At 38.7% G+C, this 22,023-nt stretch overlaps 1 protein-coding gene across 1 annotated transcript in view; it reads left to right on the forward strand.

Annotated features, from left to right (window-relative positions):
- Positions 1–22,023, forward strand: part of pyroxd1 (pyridine nucleotide-disulphide oxidoreductase domain 1) — a 62,755-nt gene that overhangs the window by 26,316 nt on the left and 14,416 nt on the right. The window contains exons 4-6 of the mRNA XM_039769695.1: positions 850–978; positions 14,494–14,567; positions 15,889–16,049. Of these exons, the coding sequence (XP_039625629.1) occupies positions 850–978; positions 14,494–14,567; positions 15,889–16,049 (364 nt within the window). The remainder of the gene's footprint in view (positions 1–849; positions 979–14,493; positions 14,568–15,888; positions 16,050–22,023) is intronic.

The raw sequence follows: 22,023 nt of genomic DNA on the forward strand, positions 1-22,023 counted from the left end.
CTTGTCCACCAGAGGTAATACAAATTGTATAGTGCCCCCCTCCACGGCAAAGAAGGTGCAGTACTTCCTACTTCCCAAGAGCCAGCTCCAGTTGCCATGGTCTAATCCCTGTGTCTGGATCCATCCAGTACTTGCTTGTCACATGACTAACCCTAACCTCACCTTGTGAGTAATAAACACAGATGGCAGCTTTAAACAGTTTTTTATGGTTGATTTTGACGTGGCGATGTGGCTACATGGCTCCAATGAAACATTAACAAGTACAAGTGCAGAAATATTGAAAGTAAAAGTTAATCTAGAATGTTGTCTCATTTTAACTTGTTAATCTTGATTCCAGATTACATATTGATACAGCAAAGCTAACAATTTTAATTTTGCTATTCCAGTAGTTGTTGAGGTCACTGTAATACGTGTTTCAGTTTGGATTAAATGTTTAGCTGGCCTGTCAGGATATTCATAGGTGCTAAGAATAGATTTTCTTTCAAGGAAGGTTTTGGGGCAGATCATTCCTGGTCATACTGTATTTGGCAAAGGAGTTTTCATAACAATTGGTCACTTTTTACTGGAGGAAAATCTCCTTAAGGAAATGTTTTAATACATTCCCTTAATTGGATTTATGTATGATTATTTCTGCATCTATATATGTGTCAACATTTTATAAAGGTAAGGTGAAACTTGGTCCCATCAGTATTTCATACATTATATATGGTGCTTGTATGCTCAACAATAAATAGGCATTCCATTATTGTGCATCCTTCAGTTGTTTTAGTTTAACTGTCTTCTTTCTATGTGGTGGCAGCAAGTGTAAAATGCCCTATGTTTACTTATATTTTTTTATTTATAATTTAGAGAGTTACTGCAGAAAATGGCAAAGAATATGTGTATGGGCAATTATGCATATGTGCTGGAGCCAGACCTAAACTAATTGAGCAAAATAACCCTTATGTGCTTGGAATTCGAGACACTGACACTGCAAAGGTAAGTACTGGAAACTGGTTTACTTGAACAGTTATGCAAATGATAAATGGAAATTCACCATATTCTGAAAAACAAATCATTGATAATATTAATTGTGAACTAACTTACACAAGGCCAGTTTTGGTGTACTTTGGAATACCAAAGGGACCTTCAATAATCATGAACCAAGGATGAGCCTGGTAATGCAGTGCTGCTTCTAATAAATAAATCATTCAGATAAAATCAGTGATGAAGTTAGAGGTTAAAAGCATCAATCTATACTAATAAAAGGCAAAGCCCTCACTGACTCACTCACTCACTGACTGACTGACTCATCACTAATTCTCCAACTTCCCGTGTAGGTAGAAGGCTGAAATTTGGCAGGCTCATTCCTTACAGCTTACTTACAAAAATTGGGCAGGTTTCATTTCGAAATTCTACGCGTAATGGTCATTACTGGAACCTATGTTTTTCGTCCATATACTATAATAGACTTCTGCCTGTGGGAGGCGGAGTTACGCCTCCCACGTAATTTAGTGCCTGCCCATATAAGGCCGCCCATCAGTGGCAATCCAATAGAAACACTGCCGCTAAATATTCACGGGTGAAGGACTGTGCTTATGCAGAGGAAGATGAGATGGTCAGGGTGGTGTTTGGCACAAACTCAGCGAAACTGCGAGAGAAACTTTTAAGTGCCGGGTCTTAGCTAACATTAAATACAGCCGTGGACATCGCACGAGATGGCACCAGCATAGCTGTGAACCTTCGATGCATGTACACCGAGCGGCTCACATGAAATGACGCAGTGCACAGACAAAAAGCAACAGTTCCAAAGAGTGCTGAACAAAAACCGAATTACACAATGGAGAAGGCAGCAAAAAAATATGAAGCGTGTGATATATACAAGCATATTCATAAGTACAGCTACTGCGGAAACAAAGCACACGGTGGAAAAAGTCAATGTCCCGCTAAAGGAAGACAGTGTAAAAAAAACCATGCTTGCAGTGTGTCACGTCTCAGATAAAGAAGAAGACGAGCTGTTTATTGATGCAGTAAGAAACGAATCGATGAATGAAACCTGTTCTCTTTACAATGATTGACAAACATGGAATGTAACTTGAACACAACACATCCTACAAATACGAACCTGATTGAAAGAAATAATGATAATCAAATCCTTGATGACAGCAACACTCATAACACTCACAAAACAATTACTGTATATTGACAATCATGTTACGTTATTTTTAAAATGTTCCCTTTTCTTTTTCATAACTTCTTTAACACACTATATATATATATATATATATATATATATGTATATATATATATATCTATATATATGTATATATATACATTCATATATATATATATGTATATATATACACACACTGTGTGCACAATTATTAGGCAAGTGAGTATTTTGACCATATCATCATTTTTAATGCGTATATTCCAACTCCAAGCTGTATTAACTTGAATGCTTATTGGATTTAAGCACGTCAGGTGATGTGTATTTGTGTAATGAGGGAGGGTGTGGCCTAAGGAGATCAACACCCTATATCAAGGTGTGCAGAATTATTAGGCAGCTAGTTTTCCTCAGGCAAAATGGGCCAAAAAGAGATTTAACTGACTCTGAAAAGTCAAAAATTGTAAAAAGTCTTTCAGAGGGATGCAGCACTTTTGGAATTGCTAAGATATTGGTGTGTGATCACAGAACCATCAAACATTTTGTTGCAAATAGTCAACAGGGTCGCAAGAAACGTGTTGAGAACAAAAGACGCAAATTAGCTGCCAAAGATTTGAGAAGAATCAAACGTGAAGCTACCAGGAACCCATTATCCTCCAGTACTTTCATATTCCAGAGCTGCAACCTACCTGGAGTGCCCAGAAGTACAAGGTGTTCAGTGCTCAAAGACATGGCCAAGGTAAGGAGGGCTGAAACCCAACCACCACTGAACAAGAAACATAAGTTGAAACGTCAAAACTGGGCCAAGAAATATCTGAAGACAGATTTTTTTCAAAGGTTTTATGGACCGATGAGATGAGAGTGACTCTTGATGGACCAGATGGATGGACCTGTGGATCAGTAATGGGCACAGAGCTCCACTCCAACGTGGAGGTGGGGTACTGGTATGAGCTGGTATTTTTAAAGATGAGCTAGTTGGACCTTTTGCATTGAAGATGAACTCAAAATCAACTCCCAAACCTACTGCCAGTTTTTCAAGACACTTTCTTCAAACAGTGATACAGGAAAAGACCATGATTTTTATGCAGGCCAATGCTCCATCACTTGCATCGAAGTTCTCCACTGCGTGGCCAGCCAGTAAAGGCCTTAAAGATGAAGGAATAATGACATGGCCCCCTTCCTCATCTGACCTAAACCCTATCGAGAACTTGTGGGCACTTCTTAAACGCTAGATTTACGGGGAGAAAAACAATACACCTCTCTGAAGAGTGTCTGGGAGGCTGTAGTCACTGCTCCACAAAAGCTGATCGTCAACAGATCAAGAAACTGACAGACTCCATGAATGGAAAGGCTTATGACTGTTATTGGAAAGAAGGGTGGCTATATTGGTCATTGATTGATTGATTTATTTTTTGAAATGTCAGAGATGTTTATTTGTAAATTTTGAGGTGTTTGTTTATTATTCTCACTATAACAGATGAAAATAAACAAGTGAGATGGGAAAATTTTCATTTTTCCTTTAGTTGCATAATAAATCTGCACACTAATAGTTGCCTAATAATTGTGCACATATGTATTCCCCTGATGATGTTCACACTCACATTTCCGTTGTGAAACATTCAGGTTTCAGGTTTATTAACATTTTGGATTGACTGATAGCACTGTGTTTGTTCCATATTAAAATTAATCCTCAAAAATACAACTTGCCTAATAATTGTGCACACAGTGTATATATATATATATATATATATATATATATATATATATATATATATATATATATATATACACCCCGATCTACATACTCTCAAACAGACAAACCACACGCCGTGGCACAATGGTAGAGACTTCGCCTCTAACGCCGACGTTCGAGGTTCGATTCACGACAGGGGGTGCACTGAGTATGTACGCGCGCTTCCCGATTCATTTTACCTTTGCATCCCCTTGGTTTGAGACGTATGAAAAAATATGCGGTTAACGCAGAAAGACAGATCACCAATTGAAGCTTTATGAATAATGGATACAAAGCGCATTCCTAAGACTGATCGGAGGCAAATTTCATTTCAAAAGACTACCCGACGGAAGCCTTGATAAAAGCGTGGTTTTGTGCACATATATATATGTGGATGTATATGTATATATACTGTATATATGTGTGTATATGTGTATATATATGTTTATGTGTGTGTGTGTGTATATATATATATATATATATATATATATATATATAACAGCAACAGTCATGACAATGTCAATCATGTTACGTTATTATTAAAATGTTTCCTTTTCTTTTTCATTACTTCTTTAACACACTACTTCTCCGCTGCGAAGCGTGGGTATTTTGATATATATATATATATATGAATGACCTCCAAAGAGTGCTGAGACTTTTGATCACGTGAACATGGCTGCATAAAGTGGCGTCTCCTGCCCTACAAAACACGAGCAGCCGGCGCATACACATAGCTGTGCCGGCCTTTGAGACGCTGACTGCGCTTCTGCCTTAAGTCAAAGTGAGCACTTTTAATTTTTTTCATCCTCCCCCTGAGCTATAGCTCAGACAAGTGCAAACATGGGATCCCTTTTCTACACCGCGGCAAAATAATATTAAGGCGCTTCGCAATTTCTTTTGCACGTATACGATTATGAGGTCGTCAGCTCGGATTATGAAGACACGCACAGGAGTGGAGGACCGACAGTGCCATCACAGCCGATTAATGGCTGGGGCGTCTCACCAGTCTACACAAGACCCACTGCGACCGTCCCCAAAAGGCGCTCCTATCGTCAGCGAAGACGTCTCTCTACACTATATAAAAGAAAAAGGCAACTTTCCTTTCTTTACACCTTTTTTCCTTTTATCCCAAACCAATGCTTTTCTCTCTTAACACTGCAGAGGACACAAAACTAATTTTCTTTAATTGGTGGTAATGCCGGTAAGGCACATTACCAGAGGCAGAAATTTGGACGTTCACATAAAAAATGTAATTTCTATACCACAGCCGTCGTGTAGCGCCTTTCAAAAGGGATCAACTACCGCGAGATGATCCATATACATTTTAGCTGCTGTTAGTACTACTTACCTGTTGTGTTACACCGTCTTTAAAATGTAGTTTACCCGAAACCACTCCAGTAGTGCTCAATGTAGCTTTACAGTAATCCCTCCTCGATCACGGGGGTTGCGTTCCAGAACCCCCCGCGATAGATGAAAATCCGCAAAGTAGAAACCACATGTTTGTATGATTATTTTCATATATTTTATGCCCTTATAAACTCACCCACACTATTAACATTATTAGAGCCCTCTAGACATGAAATAGCACCCTTTAGTCAAAAGTTTAAACTGTGCTCCATGACAAGACAGAGATGACAGTTCTTTCTCACAATTAAAAGAATGCAAGAATGTATCTGCCTGAAATATTGCTGAGAATTGCTCTCTTTGTGTCGGCCACAGTGGGGGAATCACTGTCATTTGGTGCCATGTTTTGTTCTATCATGTTCTTCAGTGGCACGATGAGAGACACTGTGGGCCTTTTCTCTTCACACAAGACAGTGGTAGCTGTCTTTAAAGGATTCAGCAGCTTCACAAGAAATTCGGCATTGACAATGTCGCAGGTATCCAGTGTGTCAATGTTTCGGGCATTTTGTCTTATTTCTGGGCTGGTGAGCGCTGCTGCTATAGCAGCCTGCTGCTCCAGGTAACGAACCAGCATATCCAATGATGAATTCCATCGCGTGGTGACGTCCATTATTTATTTGTGCGGTGGCAGGTGTAGCAGCTTCTGCTTAGACGTCAGTATCGCGGCAGCTGTCGAACTCCAGTGAAAAAAAGCAGTTACACGTCTCACCTGCCCGAGCAAACGAGCGACACGCACAACACCGAGGCCAGCCTGTGTAGCGAGATTTATTGTATGCGCGAAGCATTTGATGTGCGACTCAAATCCTGCCTCGTGCACAGCCACATCCATATTACGCGCATTGTCTGTTACAATAGTGATGCAATGGTTTGGCTTTTTAAGACCTCACTGTGTGACAGCTTCTTGTAAAACTTCAGCGACGTTTGCCCCTGTGTGTGATTCAAAAAGTGGGCGCGTCTGCAGTACAAAATGTACCATTTCCCAATTACTGTTGATAGTGTGGGCTGTAATTGTGATATAGCTCTGTGTACACCTAGAAGTCCAACCGTCAGTAGTTATGGCGATGGTTTCTGCCTCTTTCAGAGCCTGTACAACGTTTACCTTGCACTCCTTGTAGAGTGTCGGGACCACCGTGCGAGTAAAATGTGTGCGTGACGGGATGGCATACTTTGGTTCCAGTGTGTGGATGAGTCGCCGAAATCCCAGATTTTCCACCACAGAAAATGGTCTCATATCGGCTGCAATGAAAACGGCGATGTCTCTTGTGATTGCCGTGGCTCTTGCATTGAATGGTGGAAGTTTAGCTGCAAAGGCATTTGTTATGGTTGTTTGCCCTTTCATGCGAACTGAATTGCTTTCCGTTTTCTTCACAGGCGCAGCTTTTAGTAACGAGCTGTGGTTGTTTTCTAAATGCTTTTGCATAGTGCTTGTGTTAGCAGAGGTGTATGGTATTAATTTCTTACAGTGTTTGCAAATTGTCTTTGTCTTGTCTGTCATTTTTTCGCCGTTTCTTATTTCCACAAGGAATCCAAAATTTTGCCACACCAACGATTTAAATGTCGTGGGCTCATCTTCTATCCTTACTTCTCCCTCACAATCCATCATGCCAATAACGCAAGGATATCGTCATGTTCTCGCGAGACAAATCTGATCTCGTCACACTACTAATATGTATATATGTGTGTGTGTATATATATATATATATATATATATATATACAGTAATCCCTCCTTGATCGCGGGGGTTGCATTCCAGAACCCCCCGCGATAGATGAAAACCTGCGAAATAGAAACCATATGTTTGTGTAGTTATTTTTATATATTTTAAGCCCTTATAAACTCTCCCACACTGTTAACATTATTAGAGCCCTCTAGAAATTAAATAACACCCTTTAGTCAAAAGTTTAAACTGTGCTCCATGACAAGACAGAGATGACAGTTCTTTCTCACAATTAAAAGAATGGAAATAGATCTTCTCTTCAGGAGCAGAGAATTTCAGAGAGAGAGAGAGAGCGCAAAAGAAAAGCAAACAATCAAAAATCAATACTTGTGCTTTTAAGTTTGCGCGCATTTTTAGAGGAGCGTCAGTATCTTCTAAGCAAACAGCCCCTCTGCTCACATCTCCTCCGTCAGGCGCAGAGAACGTCAGAGAGGGAGAGAGCGAGATTAAAGCAAACCATCAAAAAATCAGTAAGTGTGCTTCTGTAAGCACCGTGATAAAGCGGCATTTCTTAAGAGGTTTCTTTCAGCCTTCCACCCACACGGGAAGTTGGAGAATTAGTGATGAGTCAGTCAGTGAGTGAGTCAGTGAGGGCTTTGCCTTTTATTAGTATAGATATATATATATATATATATATATAAATATATATATATATATATATATATATATATATATATATATATATATATATATATATATATATATATATTTGTCTATATCACAGCAACACTCATAACAGTGACAAAACAATTACATTGACAATCATGTTACGTTTTCTTTTCTTTTTCATTACTTCTTCAACACACTACTTCTCCGCTGCGAAGCGTGGGTATTTTGCTAGTATATAATATAAAAAAAAAATGTATGTCCCTGCTGCTGTCCCCTTCTGTTTTTTCAGCCCACAGAGACACGTACCGACAAGTAAAGTCAACCCTTACAATAGCTTACTCCCCAATCACTACAGCCGCTGCTGGGGTACCCCATGCCCAAATTGTGTCCCTCCTCACTGTCCTTCAGTGTCTATCACTGCCACCATCCATCACATGGTCTCCACTGGGAAGCCACTCTGAGTGGTTGGCAGGGTCACTCCTGCTTAGCGATCAGGGAGCAGGAATGACCCTACCCCTTGAGCACCACCTGCTCACTCCTTTTGGGGCCACTACCCAATCACTTGCTACATGCTCTTGCGCCTGCTTTTTCCAATCCTGACTCTCTATTCACTTATATTTCTGTTTAACATCTGTTTATTTTTCTCATTTATCGTTTCTTTGTCTTTCTCCTGTCTCCCACACTCAGGCTCTCCATTATATCTCCATGGGAGTGGTGTCCTAATTACAACCCATGGATGATCAATGAGGAAACTGAAACTAACCGCACCATCATATGCAGTGGGATCAGCACCAGTCTCTCCATTAAACATCCCGGGGCTGCATGAATAGGCACATCCACAGTACTCTGAGCCATACCATTTTTACTTAAAAACCTGTCCCAAGCCATAACATTTTCATCACCATGCTTTACTGCTGGTATCAGGTTCTTCTGGTCAAAAGCTATCTTTGGTTTTCACCAAACTTATCTCATGGTACTGTGGCCAAATAACTTTGCCTCTTCTAGTAGTAGATTCATGCACTTTGATATCAACAGTGGCAAGAACTACATGTAGGTCCTATTATGAAGTTTTACGGTTCTTAGAGAGTTTTTTGAGCATTTTGCATTCTGCTCTTAAGCTTAACTTGCTGGAGTGGCCTGGCCTGGAAAGAACACCTGGTGCACTTGATTCTAATGGTATTAGATGTAGTCATAAATGTAGATTGTACTTAATTATTCCTCATGAAAAATATGCATGTTTATTATGTTTATTTAAATTGTGCAATGGACTTCAGAATGTAAATATGATATAATGGTTGTTGTATTATATCACCTTTATCTATAAATACAGATTAAATTAAGATCAAATCTTGATATTGTATGTCCACATATAAAAAAACACACACATTTCAGGTTATGTACTTATTTTTTCTTATGATTTATGAAAGAGCAGTGCATCATTATTAACATTGGCAGCTACATCCCATAGCATTTTGCTGGTGTGCTAATCCAATCTTCAAAAGGTTAAAAGTAAAATAAAATACATAATTACTGCATAATAATTTATACTCTTATAATGCAAAAAAAAGGATTTTAGGTGTTACGTGTGCTTTCATATATCTGCAGATGTTTTGTTTATTCTTAAATTTAAGTGTAAAATTGGAATCTTTCACACTTTATACGTACACTGATCAGCCACAACATTAAAACCACCTGCCTAATATGAGTAGGTTCCCCTTTGTGCTGCCAAAGCAGTTCTTGCCCATACAGACATGGACTCCACAAGGTGTCCTGTGACATCTGTCACCAAGACATTAGCAGCAGATCCTTTAAATCCTGTAATTTGCGAGGTGGAACTTCCATGAACTGGACTTGTTTTTCCACAACATCCGCTCTTTGTTATTTTCCTCAAACCATTCTTGAACAATTTTTTCAGTGTGGCAGGGTGCATTATCCTACTTAAAGAGACTATTGCAATTGCCATGAAGTGGTGTATGTGTTGTGCAACAATCTTAAAATAGGTGGTATGTGTCAAAGTAACATCCAAATGAATGCCAGGACTGTAGGTTTCTCAACAGAACATTGCCTAGAGCATCCAACTGACTCTGCTGGCTTGCCTTCTTGCATGGTGCATCATGCTTCCATCTCTTCCCCATGCAAATGATACACATACACAGAGCTATCCACAAGATCTAAAAAAAATGTGATTCATCAGACCAGGCTGCCTTCATCTGTTGGACTATGGCACAGTTCTGATAAGTGCCCATTGTAGATGCTTTCAGTGGTAGTCTGTGGACGGCATGTGTACTCAGACAAGTCTGTTGTTATGGAGCAAGCTGCAATACTCTGTGTGTTCTGACACTTTTCTCTTATGGCCAGAATTCAGTTTTTCAGCAGTTTATGCTACAGTAGCTGTTCTGTGGGATCAGACTACAGACAGGCTAGCCTTCATTCCCCATGTGCATCAAAGAGCCTTTTGCACCCATGACCCTGTCTGCAGTTCATCAGTTGTCCTTCTTTGGAGCACTTTTGGTAAATATTAACCACTGCATACCGGGAACACCCCTCTAGACTTGCCATTTTGGAGATGCTCTGGCGCAGTTGTCTAGCCATCTATATCTGGCTCTTGTCAAAGTCATTCAGATCCTTCATTTGCCCATTTTTCCTGTTTCCAACACATCACCCTCAAGAACTGACTGTTCACTTGCTTCTTAATATATCCCACGCTTTGGCAGGTGCTCATTGTAATGATGTAATCAGTGTTACTCACTTCACCTGTCAGTGATTTTAGCATTGTGGCTGATCGGTGTATATTGTACACAGAATGTTTTGACTGTGCATTTACCATCTTGCCATGGTGTCATGCTTTAATGCAAAAACTGTAGCTTTCCTAACACTTGACACTAACTCCAATAGTTTGTGCAAAACACCTCATCCATCAAAAAAATCACTGTATTTAAAAAAATTTAAATCATATGGTTAATATACAGTGCATCTGGAAAGTATTCACAGCACATCACTTTTTCCACATTTTGTTATGTTACAGCCTTATTCCAAAATGGATTAAATTCGTTTTTTTCCTCAGAATTCTACACACAACATCCCATAATGACAATGTGAAAAAAGTTTACTTGAGGTTTTTGCAAATTTATTAAAAATAAAAAAACTGAGAGATTAGATTCAACTTTATTGTCATTACACATGTACAAGTACAAGGCAACGAAATGCAGTTTAGGTCTAACTAGAAGTGCAATTAGCAGAAAGTGCAGGATAAAGGTATAAGTTCTAAGTACACCTAAAAGGGATATGTGCAGGGAGAGGCTATGGGTAACTATTACAGAATGATATTATGTGAGCATAATATACAGATTGCTAGTAACTATAATTATAAATTTACAATGGATAAACAAGATATACAAGTTGCTATTAACTGTAGTCAGGAATTTGCAAATATATATGACCATAATATACAGGTTGCTTTTTTCTATAGACAGGAATTTACAAGTAGACATGTACAGATAGATATGTACATAATGTGCAGGTTGCTATTTTCTATAGACAGGAATTTACAAGTAGACATGTACGAATATATACTCAATCAGAAGTGTACAAACGTATTGTGCATGGATATTTGTATTTTCAAACAGGTATGTACATTGTAGCGCAGTCCATATTAAATAGTATAGTGGTAATGGGAAGAGTATAAGGATGTGTGAGGTGTGGGCAGGTGTCAGTGAGGGGCAGAGTTCAATAAGGAGACAGCTCTGGGAAAGAAGCTGTTCCTCAGTCTGCTGGTTCTTGACCTGGGACACCTGAAGCGCCTACCAGAAGGCAGGAGAGAAAACAGTTTGTGGGCGGGGTGAGAGTAATCCTTAAGAATACTGCGTGCTCGACGCACACAGTGTTTCTTTTGAATGTCCTCAATGGCTGGAAGTGGAGTCCCTATAATACGCTGGGCAGTTTTCACCACCCGCTGCAGTGCCTTACGCTCAGCAACAGAGCAGCTTCCGTACCAAACTGTGACACAGTTGGTTAGGATGCTTTCTATTGTGCAGCGATAGAAGTTCACCAGAGTAGTTGAGGACAGCTGGTTCTTCTTAAGTGTTCTCAAGAAGAATAGGCGCTGGTGAGCCTTCTTGACCAGGCTAGAGGTGTTGGTGGACCAGGATAGGTTCTCCGAAATGTGGGTCCCCAGGAACTTAAAGGATGAGACAGGCATAACAACCATTCCGTTGATGTGAATGGGTTCATGTGAACCTCTTCTTCCTTTCCTGAAGTCCACAATGAGCTCCTTGGTCTTATTGGTGTCAAGGAGCAGATTATTGTCCGTGCACCAAGTGGCCAGGTGCTTGATCTCCTCCCTGTAGGCAGACTTATCGTTGTTGCTGATGAGGCCGATCACTGTAGTATCGTCTGCAAACTTGATGATGTTGTTAGATCCATACACAGGCCTGCAGTCGTGGGTGAAGAGGGAGTAAAGGAAGGGGCTCAGCACACAGCCCTGGGGTACACCAGTGTTGAGCGTGACAGTAGTGGAGCAAATGTGGCCTGACCTAACATGCTGGGGTCTGTTGGTCAAAAAGTCCATAATCCAATTACAAAGTGAGGTGTTAATATCCAGATCTCTAAGTTTGGTGATTAACTTAGAGAGTAAAACAGTATTAAATGCTGAGCTAAAGTCAACAAACAATAGTCGTGCATAGGTGTTTGTATTGTCCAAGTGTGTGAGTACAGAGTGCAGCGCTATGGAGACTGCATCATCTGTGCTCCTGTTGGCACGGTAAGCAAACTGGTGTGGATCTAGTGAGGATTGGAAAGAGTCCTTTAGGTGTGTCAGGACCAACCGCTCAAAGTACTTCATAATGATAGGTGTGAGTGCTACGGGATGGTAGTCATTCAAGCACGTTGGGCTAGAGTGTTTCAGCACTGGCACAATTGAGGTAGATTTAAAGCACGCTGGTTTAGCTGCTTGGGCAAGGGACATGTTAAAAATGTCTGTGAATACCCCAGCGAGCTGCTCTGCACATGCCCTCAGTACGCGCCCAAGGATACCGTCTGCTCCAGCAGCCTTGTGCACGTTGATCCGGCTCAGTACGTTGTAGACGTCAGATGAGGTAAGTGTGATGGGTGAGGAGGCGATCTTGGTAACATTTTCTTTATTGTCTTTCTTAAAGTGAGCATAAAAGTCATTAAGCTCATTCAAAAAGAAGACATTAGTGGCTGTGGGGGTGAGGTGACTGGGTTTGTAGTTGCTGATGGCCTGGATGCCCTGCCACATGCGCCGAGGGTCAGAGTTTAAAAAGTGCTCCTCTAGCTTTAGTTTGTAGCAGTGTTTGGCCTTTTTGATGCCCCTCTTCAGATTAGCCCTGGAAGTGCTGTAGGCTTGTGCATCACATGTACATAAGTATTCACAGCCTTTGCCATGAAACTCAAAATTGAGCTCAGGTGCATTCTGTTTCCCTTGATCATCCTTGAGATGTTTCAGCAGCTTAATAGGAATCCAACTGTGGTAGATTCAGTTGATTGGACATGATTTAGAAAGGCACACACCTATCTATATAAGGTCCCACAGTTGACAGTTCATGTCAGAGCACAAACCAAGCATAAAGTCAAAGGAATTGTCTGTAGACCTCCGAGACAGGATTGTCTCGAGGCACAAATCTGGGGAAGGTTACAAAAAAATTTCTGCTGCTTTGAAGATCCCAATGAGCACAGTGGCCTCCATCATCCGTAAGTGGAAGAAGTTCGAAACCACCAGGACTCTTCCTAGAGCTGGCCAGCCATCTAAACTGAGCGATCAGGGGAGAAGGGCCTTAGTCAGGGAGGTAACCAAGAACGCGATGGTCACTCTGTCAGAGCTCCAGAGGTCCTCTGTGGAGTGAGGAGAACCTTCCAGAAGGACAACCATCTCTGCAGCAATCCACCAATCACGCCTGTATGGTAGAGTGGCCAGACGGTAGCCAGTCCTTAGTAAAAGGCACATGGCAGCCCGCCTGGATTTTGCCAAAAGGCACCTGAAGGACTCTCAGACCATGAGAAACAGAATTCTCTTGTCTGAAGAGACAAAGATTGAACTCTTTGGTGTGAATGCCAGGTGGCACGCTTGGAGGAAACCAGGCACCACTCATCACCAGGCCAATACCATCCCTACAGTGAAGCATGGTGGTGGCAGCATCATGCTGTGGGGATGTTTTTCAGCGGCAGGAACTGGGAGACTAGTCAGGATAAAGGGAAAGATGACTGCAGCAATGTACAGAGACATCCTGGATGAAAACCTGCTTCAGAGCGCTCTTGACCTCAGACTGGGGCGATGGTTCATCTTTCAGCAGGACAACGACCCTAAGCACACAGCCAGGATATCAAAGAAGTGGCTTCAGGACAACTCTAAGAATTTCCTTGAGTGGCCCAGCCAGAGCCCAGACTTGAATCCGATTGAACATCTCTGGAGAGATCTTAAAATGGCTGTGCATCGACGCTTCCCATCCAACCTGATGGAGCTTGAGAGGTGCTGCAAAGAGGAATGGGCGAAACTGGCCAAGGATAGGTGTGCCAAGCTTGTGGCATCATATTCAAAAAGACTTGAGGCTGTAATTGCTGCCAAAGGTGCATCGACGAAGTATTGAGCAAAGGCTGTGAATACTTATGTACATGTGATTTCTCAGTTTTCTTATTTTTAATAAATTTGCAAAAACCTCAAGTAAACTTTTTTCACCTTGTCATTATGGGGTGTTGTGTGTAGAATTCTGAGGAAAAAAAATTTATTTAATCCAATAAGGCTGTAACATAAAATGTGGAAAAAGTGATGCGCTGTGAATACTTTCCGGATGCACTGTATGGTTAATCAGATTTGACTTTTCCTTCCACGCATATAGCTCTTATTTTTATCTTTTTTCATTTTTTTTGAAGGCATTTCAGAAACGATTGTCGGATGCCAGAAGAGTCATCGTGGTTGGTAATGGAGGCATTGCTTTGGAGCTTGTGTAAGTAAAAGGAAAGCAAACATTAAAATCCAAAACATAACATGTCCTAGAATGTCAGTACAAGCTTGAGATAGTAGTTCATCTTCATTTAAGTTTTTTATTGTAAAAGAAGAGATGCCTCACAGGGCTTAGTTGCACTCATTTTCATGTCTGATTATTTTATCAAAGTCCCAGATTTTTAGCTAAAATGCACTGAGATACAACATTTCATTAAGAAATCACAATTAAAAAAATGAACCACAGACTTAATGCTATATAATTTCATCCTAGACCACAGTAAAGATTTGGGGTACCACCCTGGTAACCCTGTATACCTGAATGATCATAAACAAAAAAAAACATGCAACAATTGCGGAAACCTCTTCACAGACGCAAGTTCATAACAGAATTTGCTGAAAGTGGCAGATCTTCCAGTTTTAAGTCCTGGCAGGAAGAAGAAGGTTCAGGTGGACAGATGCCAGAAGTGACGTCCGTGGTATTATAGCCATCAGTGTTCTGGTCTGCAGAAGGTAGAAGAGAAAAAGCAGTAGCACACATCACTAGACCCTTTAAGCTCTCCCCTAGGTGCACGAGTATGACACCCTTCATGAACTACTGAAAAATATAATTACAAATACAGTAGGCAAAGATTTATTTCTATCCATGTAAGCGTTTTATTATACTTGTGAAACACTAACTGTCAGCTTTTGTTTTGTATCAAAAGGAAAGTAAAACAAGTAGCTGGTATATACCATATGGGTACATGGGAAAGTTTGTGTTTTAAATAAAAATTTCTAGTTTCTGAATAAGTTTTGTTCTGACTCCAGAGTAAACTTTAGAGGGCCATCTACAAAAATACTAATACTCTCACACTTTTACATCTAACAGTTGTTGAATTTGTACATAATTTACATTCCAAAAAAGAACAGCATTCTTGAACTGTCTTACAACCATCCAAGATCAGAGGGTGGCTGGAGTTAGAAACCAAAAATATATGTACTCTGTATATGTACAGTATGTTGCTAACAATGAGGTTGTATATCCATTTGTTTCCTTTACACACTTATACTAATTCAAGGTTATGGTGAAAACAGGCGTGGAAAAATAACACTTTATATTAAAGAAAAATTGCATTGTGATATATTACTTTAATTATACAGTTACTAATGGAATTCAGGTTACATTAGTGTTTCAGAGGCACAGACTGAAAAAACACCAAGGCCGATAGTTGTAACTTTATTCAGAATGGAGGATAATTTGTCATTTATTTCAGTATAGGCTTCATTTTTGAGATTTCATTTTTCTATGAATGTATGCTGTGACTTTTTCTGTTTTACTCCAGTTATGAAATAGAAGGTTGTGAGGTCATTTGGGCAATCAAAGACAAAGATATTGGTAACACATTCTTTGATCCAGGAGCTGCACAATTCTTGTTGCCAAGCTTGATGGGAGAGAAACCTGATGTTCTCCTGCAGTGTAAACGCACTAAGTTCACCACAGAAGGTAATAAGTACTTATTACTACTTTTTTAAAATACTGTTCTGTCCAGATAATCTTTATATACTATTCTTGTTATTTAATGGCACTAGGTGGCTCTGCCCCTGCTTCGCTCCCCTACCCCTACACCTTGGTTAACCGGATATACAATTTAAAGAGATTATTTTCATGGGAATTGTTACATATGCACTATGTTCACTTTTACTTTAAAACTTTAGTAAAAACAATATTTGGAATGAACTTTTCTTCACGATCGCATTAAATTTTGATTCCATGTTTGGACTTACATCGTGACAACGCAACGTATAACTGCCTATGAGTGAATGTTGTTTCTTTCTGTCTAATAAATAAAATGACTTTTTAGAATGTTTGTTCTTGCTCTTTCTTCTTCGTTTTGTCGTTGATGTGTCATCTAGAATGTATAAAATTATTGTCCTGATAAAATTTATAGGAGCTGAGAGTGCAGGAATTGTCTGCCAAATGCATTCACACGACTAACAGCTGAGAGCACAGGAACTGTGTCTGACAAAAGCATTCACACGACTGAGGTTAGATGACCGTGGTCTTGTTTGAAAATAGTTGTAAGTAGGGCATGACTTGAAAGAATCTCATATTAAAAGTCTCTGTCTCACGGGACTTCATATTGCGGCATCATTTTTGGAATCTTTTAATTCTCGCTGGCAACACGAATTAGACGATCTACAAGTCTCTGACTTAAAGTTTAAATCTGAACAATATATTCAATCTCTTTTCACGGTTCCGTTATTTCACAGAGTAATAATTTCCATTTGTTTGCGCTAATGTGATCTTTCCTGTCATTTTTTTTTTGAGACTTTTGAATTTTCGTACTTCCATTATCTCTAACCTGCTCTACATGTGTACTGCACCAAGGTTTTTAGAATCTTTTAATTCTTGCAGATACGCCTCTTCATTGGGAAGAAACAATACTTTTTTTCCCAGATGGCAACACGAATTAGATGATCTACAAGTCTCTGACTTAAAGTTTAAATCCAAACAATATATTCAATCTCTTTTCGCTGTTCTGTTATTTCACTTAGTAATAATTTCTGTTTGTTTGCGTTAATGCAATCTTTCCTATCCTTTTTTTGAGACTTTCGAATTTTCGTACTTCCATTATCTCTAACCTGCTCTGCATGTGTACCTTGCCAACATTTTTGAATTCTTTATGATGTTCTACTTTGTCATCTACTCTTTGTCCTTTATTTCCGGCCCCAGGTATGGTTAAATCTCTTTCTCGCAGGATGTATAAGTGTCTCTCCAAGAAAATCACGTCTCGTCTCCTTCCAAGATTTTTTTTATAATAGAGAGAAAATAAAGTAGCTTACATACTAAGTTTTAAAGAATTTCTATTAATTTGTGTCAAAGCAATATTTTTTGATGTGGATGTTTCAGGGGTTTGTAGCATAGTATAATTAAGCTTCTTATTGCCTTCTTGTACCTAGTATAAAGCTCATCTTTTATTTTTCTGGAGATTTTTTTTTTTTTTTACTGATAATGTACATTTTACTCCAGTATTCCTGCCACCATTCAATCAAAGCTCATATAATGTATTTCATAGAGTTCTTTAAATAAACCTACAGATAAAAGGAATCACTTATTGCATGATTACTTCTGTCACTGATTTCCCACTGCCTTATTTGATAAGGAATATTGGATCACTTCCCTTCTAAAATTAACTTTCCTTTTTTCCCTACCTACACTTGTTTTTTCTGCTGTTTGTGAATGAGCTTGTAACCAAAATACTCATGTTATATATGCTCTTTTTGGTTCTTCCTAAAGATATTCTCAATAGGTTCTGTTAGTGAATTTTGATTCAGACCTGAAGATAACTGAATCCTAAAAATGCCATATTTTGCTGCCACCAACTGGCTTAAGCCACATTGGACCTTCCAGATATAAGATCATTTAAAGGACCATTTAGGTGCTATTTACCTTACAAAATCTCTGCCCTTCTTTACCATTTTTCTGAGTTGTTGAATACCCTAGGTGACCCTGTTACATCAATGGCACATTGGATGGCTCAGCTCATTCCCATTCAGCCCATAGATACATGCTCAGTACCAGAACAGGCCCTAGGCCCCTGAAACCATGAATTGGATTAATCAAATATATATGTAGAGTAAGTAGTGACGAGAGTTATACTGGCCAGAACCATGTTTCCTGTGAGAGGACATTGTAGAGGTATCAGCTAATGGTTAAATAAACTTACAATATATGTCAAATCTCTAGTATGAGTGTTTTTAACCAATTGTCACTAACATTTTTTTTTTCTGTTAACACTATTAAAGATCTTCAATAATGCAAATAAAATGTAATGATAGTCTGGAGAAAATATTTTGTTTTAGATATCCGGATAAAGAACTTTTAAAGTTCTTTAAAAGTGATAAGGAAAAAATATAATTTTTAATACAGTAGTTGCAGAGATATGACAGTCTGATCAAAGGTCTCCTTTTAGGATAACCTTAAGGCTGGTTATTTTTGAGTTTTGGAATAGCTGCTAGAATCCAGCATTCAAGCAGAAACAGTCCAGCTGTTGTGATAGAGAAAGTACAGAAAATACTGTTTTTTTTTCTGGTGTTACTTCTGCTCACCAACAAGTGTCACAGTCTTCTAGCATGTGGATTCTAGATTAATGTAGAGTATGACTGATCCCTGTGTATTTTTCTCTCTCTGTCATGCATACTTGAACTTTGCAGTTCCAGCTGTCCAGCAATATCCTCCTCCGCTGCACTAGGGATGCACAGTTTCTTGACTAGCAGTAAACTAATGTAATGTTTATACATCTATTTTTTATGGTGAATTTTACTGCTATCCATGTCCTGAAGCATCATAATATGTTTCTGTTACAACACAATTTACATAGTATTACAATTTAATCAAAGGCAAAGAGTATGCCTTATATTCATTTCATACCCTGCATTTTTGTCTTTTTAAGCCTGTCTGTGCCCTATGTTTTGTGGACAACTTCACTTAAAACATAAATCCCCTTTTATCAAATGTACAGATTTTTTCCCTGTGGACTACAGCTATATGTTACACCTCTGGTGCTACTCCTGTTTGTCCATTCTTACACTCGCCAACCTTTAAGAGATATACATTTCACAGCTGCAATGCATTTGTACCTACGACTATAGTCTACCACCTTAAGACTTCACCCATGTTTGACTGCCACTGTAGCATATTTCATTCACCCTTGATTGCTGTGGCAATTCCTACCCCTTAGTGGCAAAAATAAAAAGTAAGACACACAAGCAGGCTTAATAAGTTTTAATCTTTACTTCTATATTTTTTCCCCCACTGGTGTTATTTTTTTGTTTATTGGTATTTATTTTGTTTACTAGCATCATTGAGGATTGAATCTAAATTCCATTGTATTGTTGTGTAATAACAATAGTTATTATTATTATTATTATTTAAACACTTACTCTACTAGTGTAATAATGACATACCATTGTGCCATGCTGCTTTGTTAATGATTCCTCTAGGCCTGGGTTGCAGTGGCACAGCATCTAACTGTATGGAAGCAGGAAATAATGAGGATGGTGGAAATTTCATTAGAACTATTGAGGAACATGAATTATTAGAAATTTGATGTTTGGATTATTTCTTTATTTTTATTCAATTTGATTTCTCTCTAAAAGGAATATGGGATGGGGAGGGTTGTATCTTTGGTTGAAAAATGCAGAACATTTCTAAAATGTGTACCTGAAAAAAAAAAAAAAAAAAACCAAACAGATACATGACCAAACATTAGGAACATCATAAGGATTATTTTTACGCATATGAAGTAATTTCCTTAAGGGGAAAATTGTTTCATATGACACATCAAATATCATATGTTTCCCCTTCCCATCCCATTATATTTTAATAATTTACTTGAATTCATCCTTTCAGTTTTATGGCTGCAGCATTTTCGTTGTTTGATATAAAGTGTAGTCAAAATAAAATCATGGAACTATAAATACCATGGAAATGTATTGTACTTGGTTATTCTGTGCATATTTTTATATATGAACAGATATTAAATATGATGTTCTTTTGTGTGGTTTCTTTCCACATTTAGTGGTTAAGGTTTTTGAATGAAGAAGAAGAATGAAAATATCTTTGCAGTGCAAAAAATTACAACATAAAGGCATACATTTTTTTTTAGAATTTCTAATGAGGCTGCGTGGCAATAACATTATAAATACATTATGCAAATGACAGGGAAACAAACATTTCCTTTATTTTTTGACATTTGATGACGTTAGAATAATATCAAATATTACTGAAAAAGAAGTAAGTCCCTCACAGAACATGTTCATAGTGACTCATTCATATTAAGCCATTTCAAAGATGTCAGCTAAGCTAATGTGCACATATTTAGGATGCTGAAGGAGAATCAGCAACTGGGGGGAAAAAATGACAAAACCATGGAGCGAACATAGAAACACCACAGAGACAGACAGTGAAAAAATCCACTCCCATGGAAGTATGAGGCTGTATTGTTACCTGTAAATGTTTCACATGAAGTGAGTAATCCCAAGGCCCTAACCCCTCTTACTGCTCTCTAGATAAAGACAGGAAATCTGTCTCACCTGTTGTGGCATACATCCTTGTATCCATTTTCTGTACCTGGTCTTATCATGGCAAGACTGTGAAGAGCATGATGATATTCTAATAGCAGAAGACGGAATGTAGAAATTAAGTTTGAACTCTTGGTGTGGCATTCCACAGAACAAACCACAATCAATAGTGCCTGGATCCAAGTTCGAATCCTGGTTTTAGAGAACATTTGTGGAAATTATTATTCTCTGTATGTTCATGTGGGTTTCCCCCCATGTTCAAAAGAAATTAAATTAAGTCAAATGACAACTGTAAACTGGTCCAATGTAAGTCTAGGTATTTGTATAACTGTGTCATGTTATAAATTAGCACACCTTGTTTGTATGGATCTTGACTTTCACTTATTTCTACCAGAAAGTGTCAAAATTCCAGTGTCTATATACTGGAAAATTGTCTTCAAACAGTGCTTAAGTGGACTTTGAAACCTTTACATTCCATTATATTATTACAAGAACTAATAAAAGTGTAAATTTAGCTGTCATGCTTGGCTCTTCTTAGCTTATTTAGAAAGTGTAAAACTGAACAGAAATCACTTTTTATCAGAAATGAAAATATCCAAACCTTATTTGATCAGTATCATATCTACCTAATTCTGTTCTGAGTTGCTGGAGTAGGATAAGGCAGGAATTTCCAGTCTATTGCAAGGCACACTCATGTGCACCTCTACTTTCATTCATACAAGATCAATAGAGAGTTGCAAATTAACGTAATTGACTTAATCCAGTTCAGACTTGTAGAGCATCATTGGGTGCAAGTAAAAGCCAACTGTACATTTAAAAAGTAGCTATAGTATTGCAGATATTATTGTCATTCACTACATGTATGGATTATGCACTTTGCATCGCACAATTTACATTTTACTTTGTGGGATCACCACATTGATGCTTGCCGTCAGAGTTGTGCTGAAGTGATTCTATTCCTGTGAAAATTAACACCTTCAGGAACTAATGACAAAATTGGAATGGCCTTTTGTTGTGGTCAGAGCATTTTACATTATTCAGAGAATGGGGGCCATGGTTTGTTGTATTCAGTTCGTCGTCTGCAACATCTCTATCATTAGTTTCCTGCCTGAGATTGCCATTTTTAAAGCTGTCAACAGCCTTGTGCCAAACCAATTTGCACAAGTTTCTGTTTCAGAAAAGTCTATTACATCAATATTCTAGTTCAAAGTGACACATTGAAAAAGACATACAGTGTAGTTGCTGGCTCAATTGACATCTATATAAATTTTGTTAGAATGAGTGTGGCTATGTGCATGAGCATCCTTGTGATGAACTGGCATTAAGTCCATAGATGTCTACTGCCTAATTCTTACATTTCAGGTTAATTAAAACAATAATATGTATAGTGCTTT

The sequence above is a fragment of the Polypterus senegalus genome, chromosome 11 (assembly GCF_016835505.1).
Source record: "Polypterus senegalus isolate Bchr_013 chromosome 11, ASM1683550v1, whole genome shotgun sequence".
NCBI lineage: Eukaryota > Metazoa > Chordata > Cladistia > Polypteriformes > Polypteridae > Polypterus > Polypterus senegalus.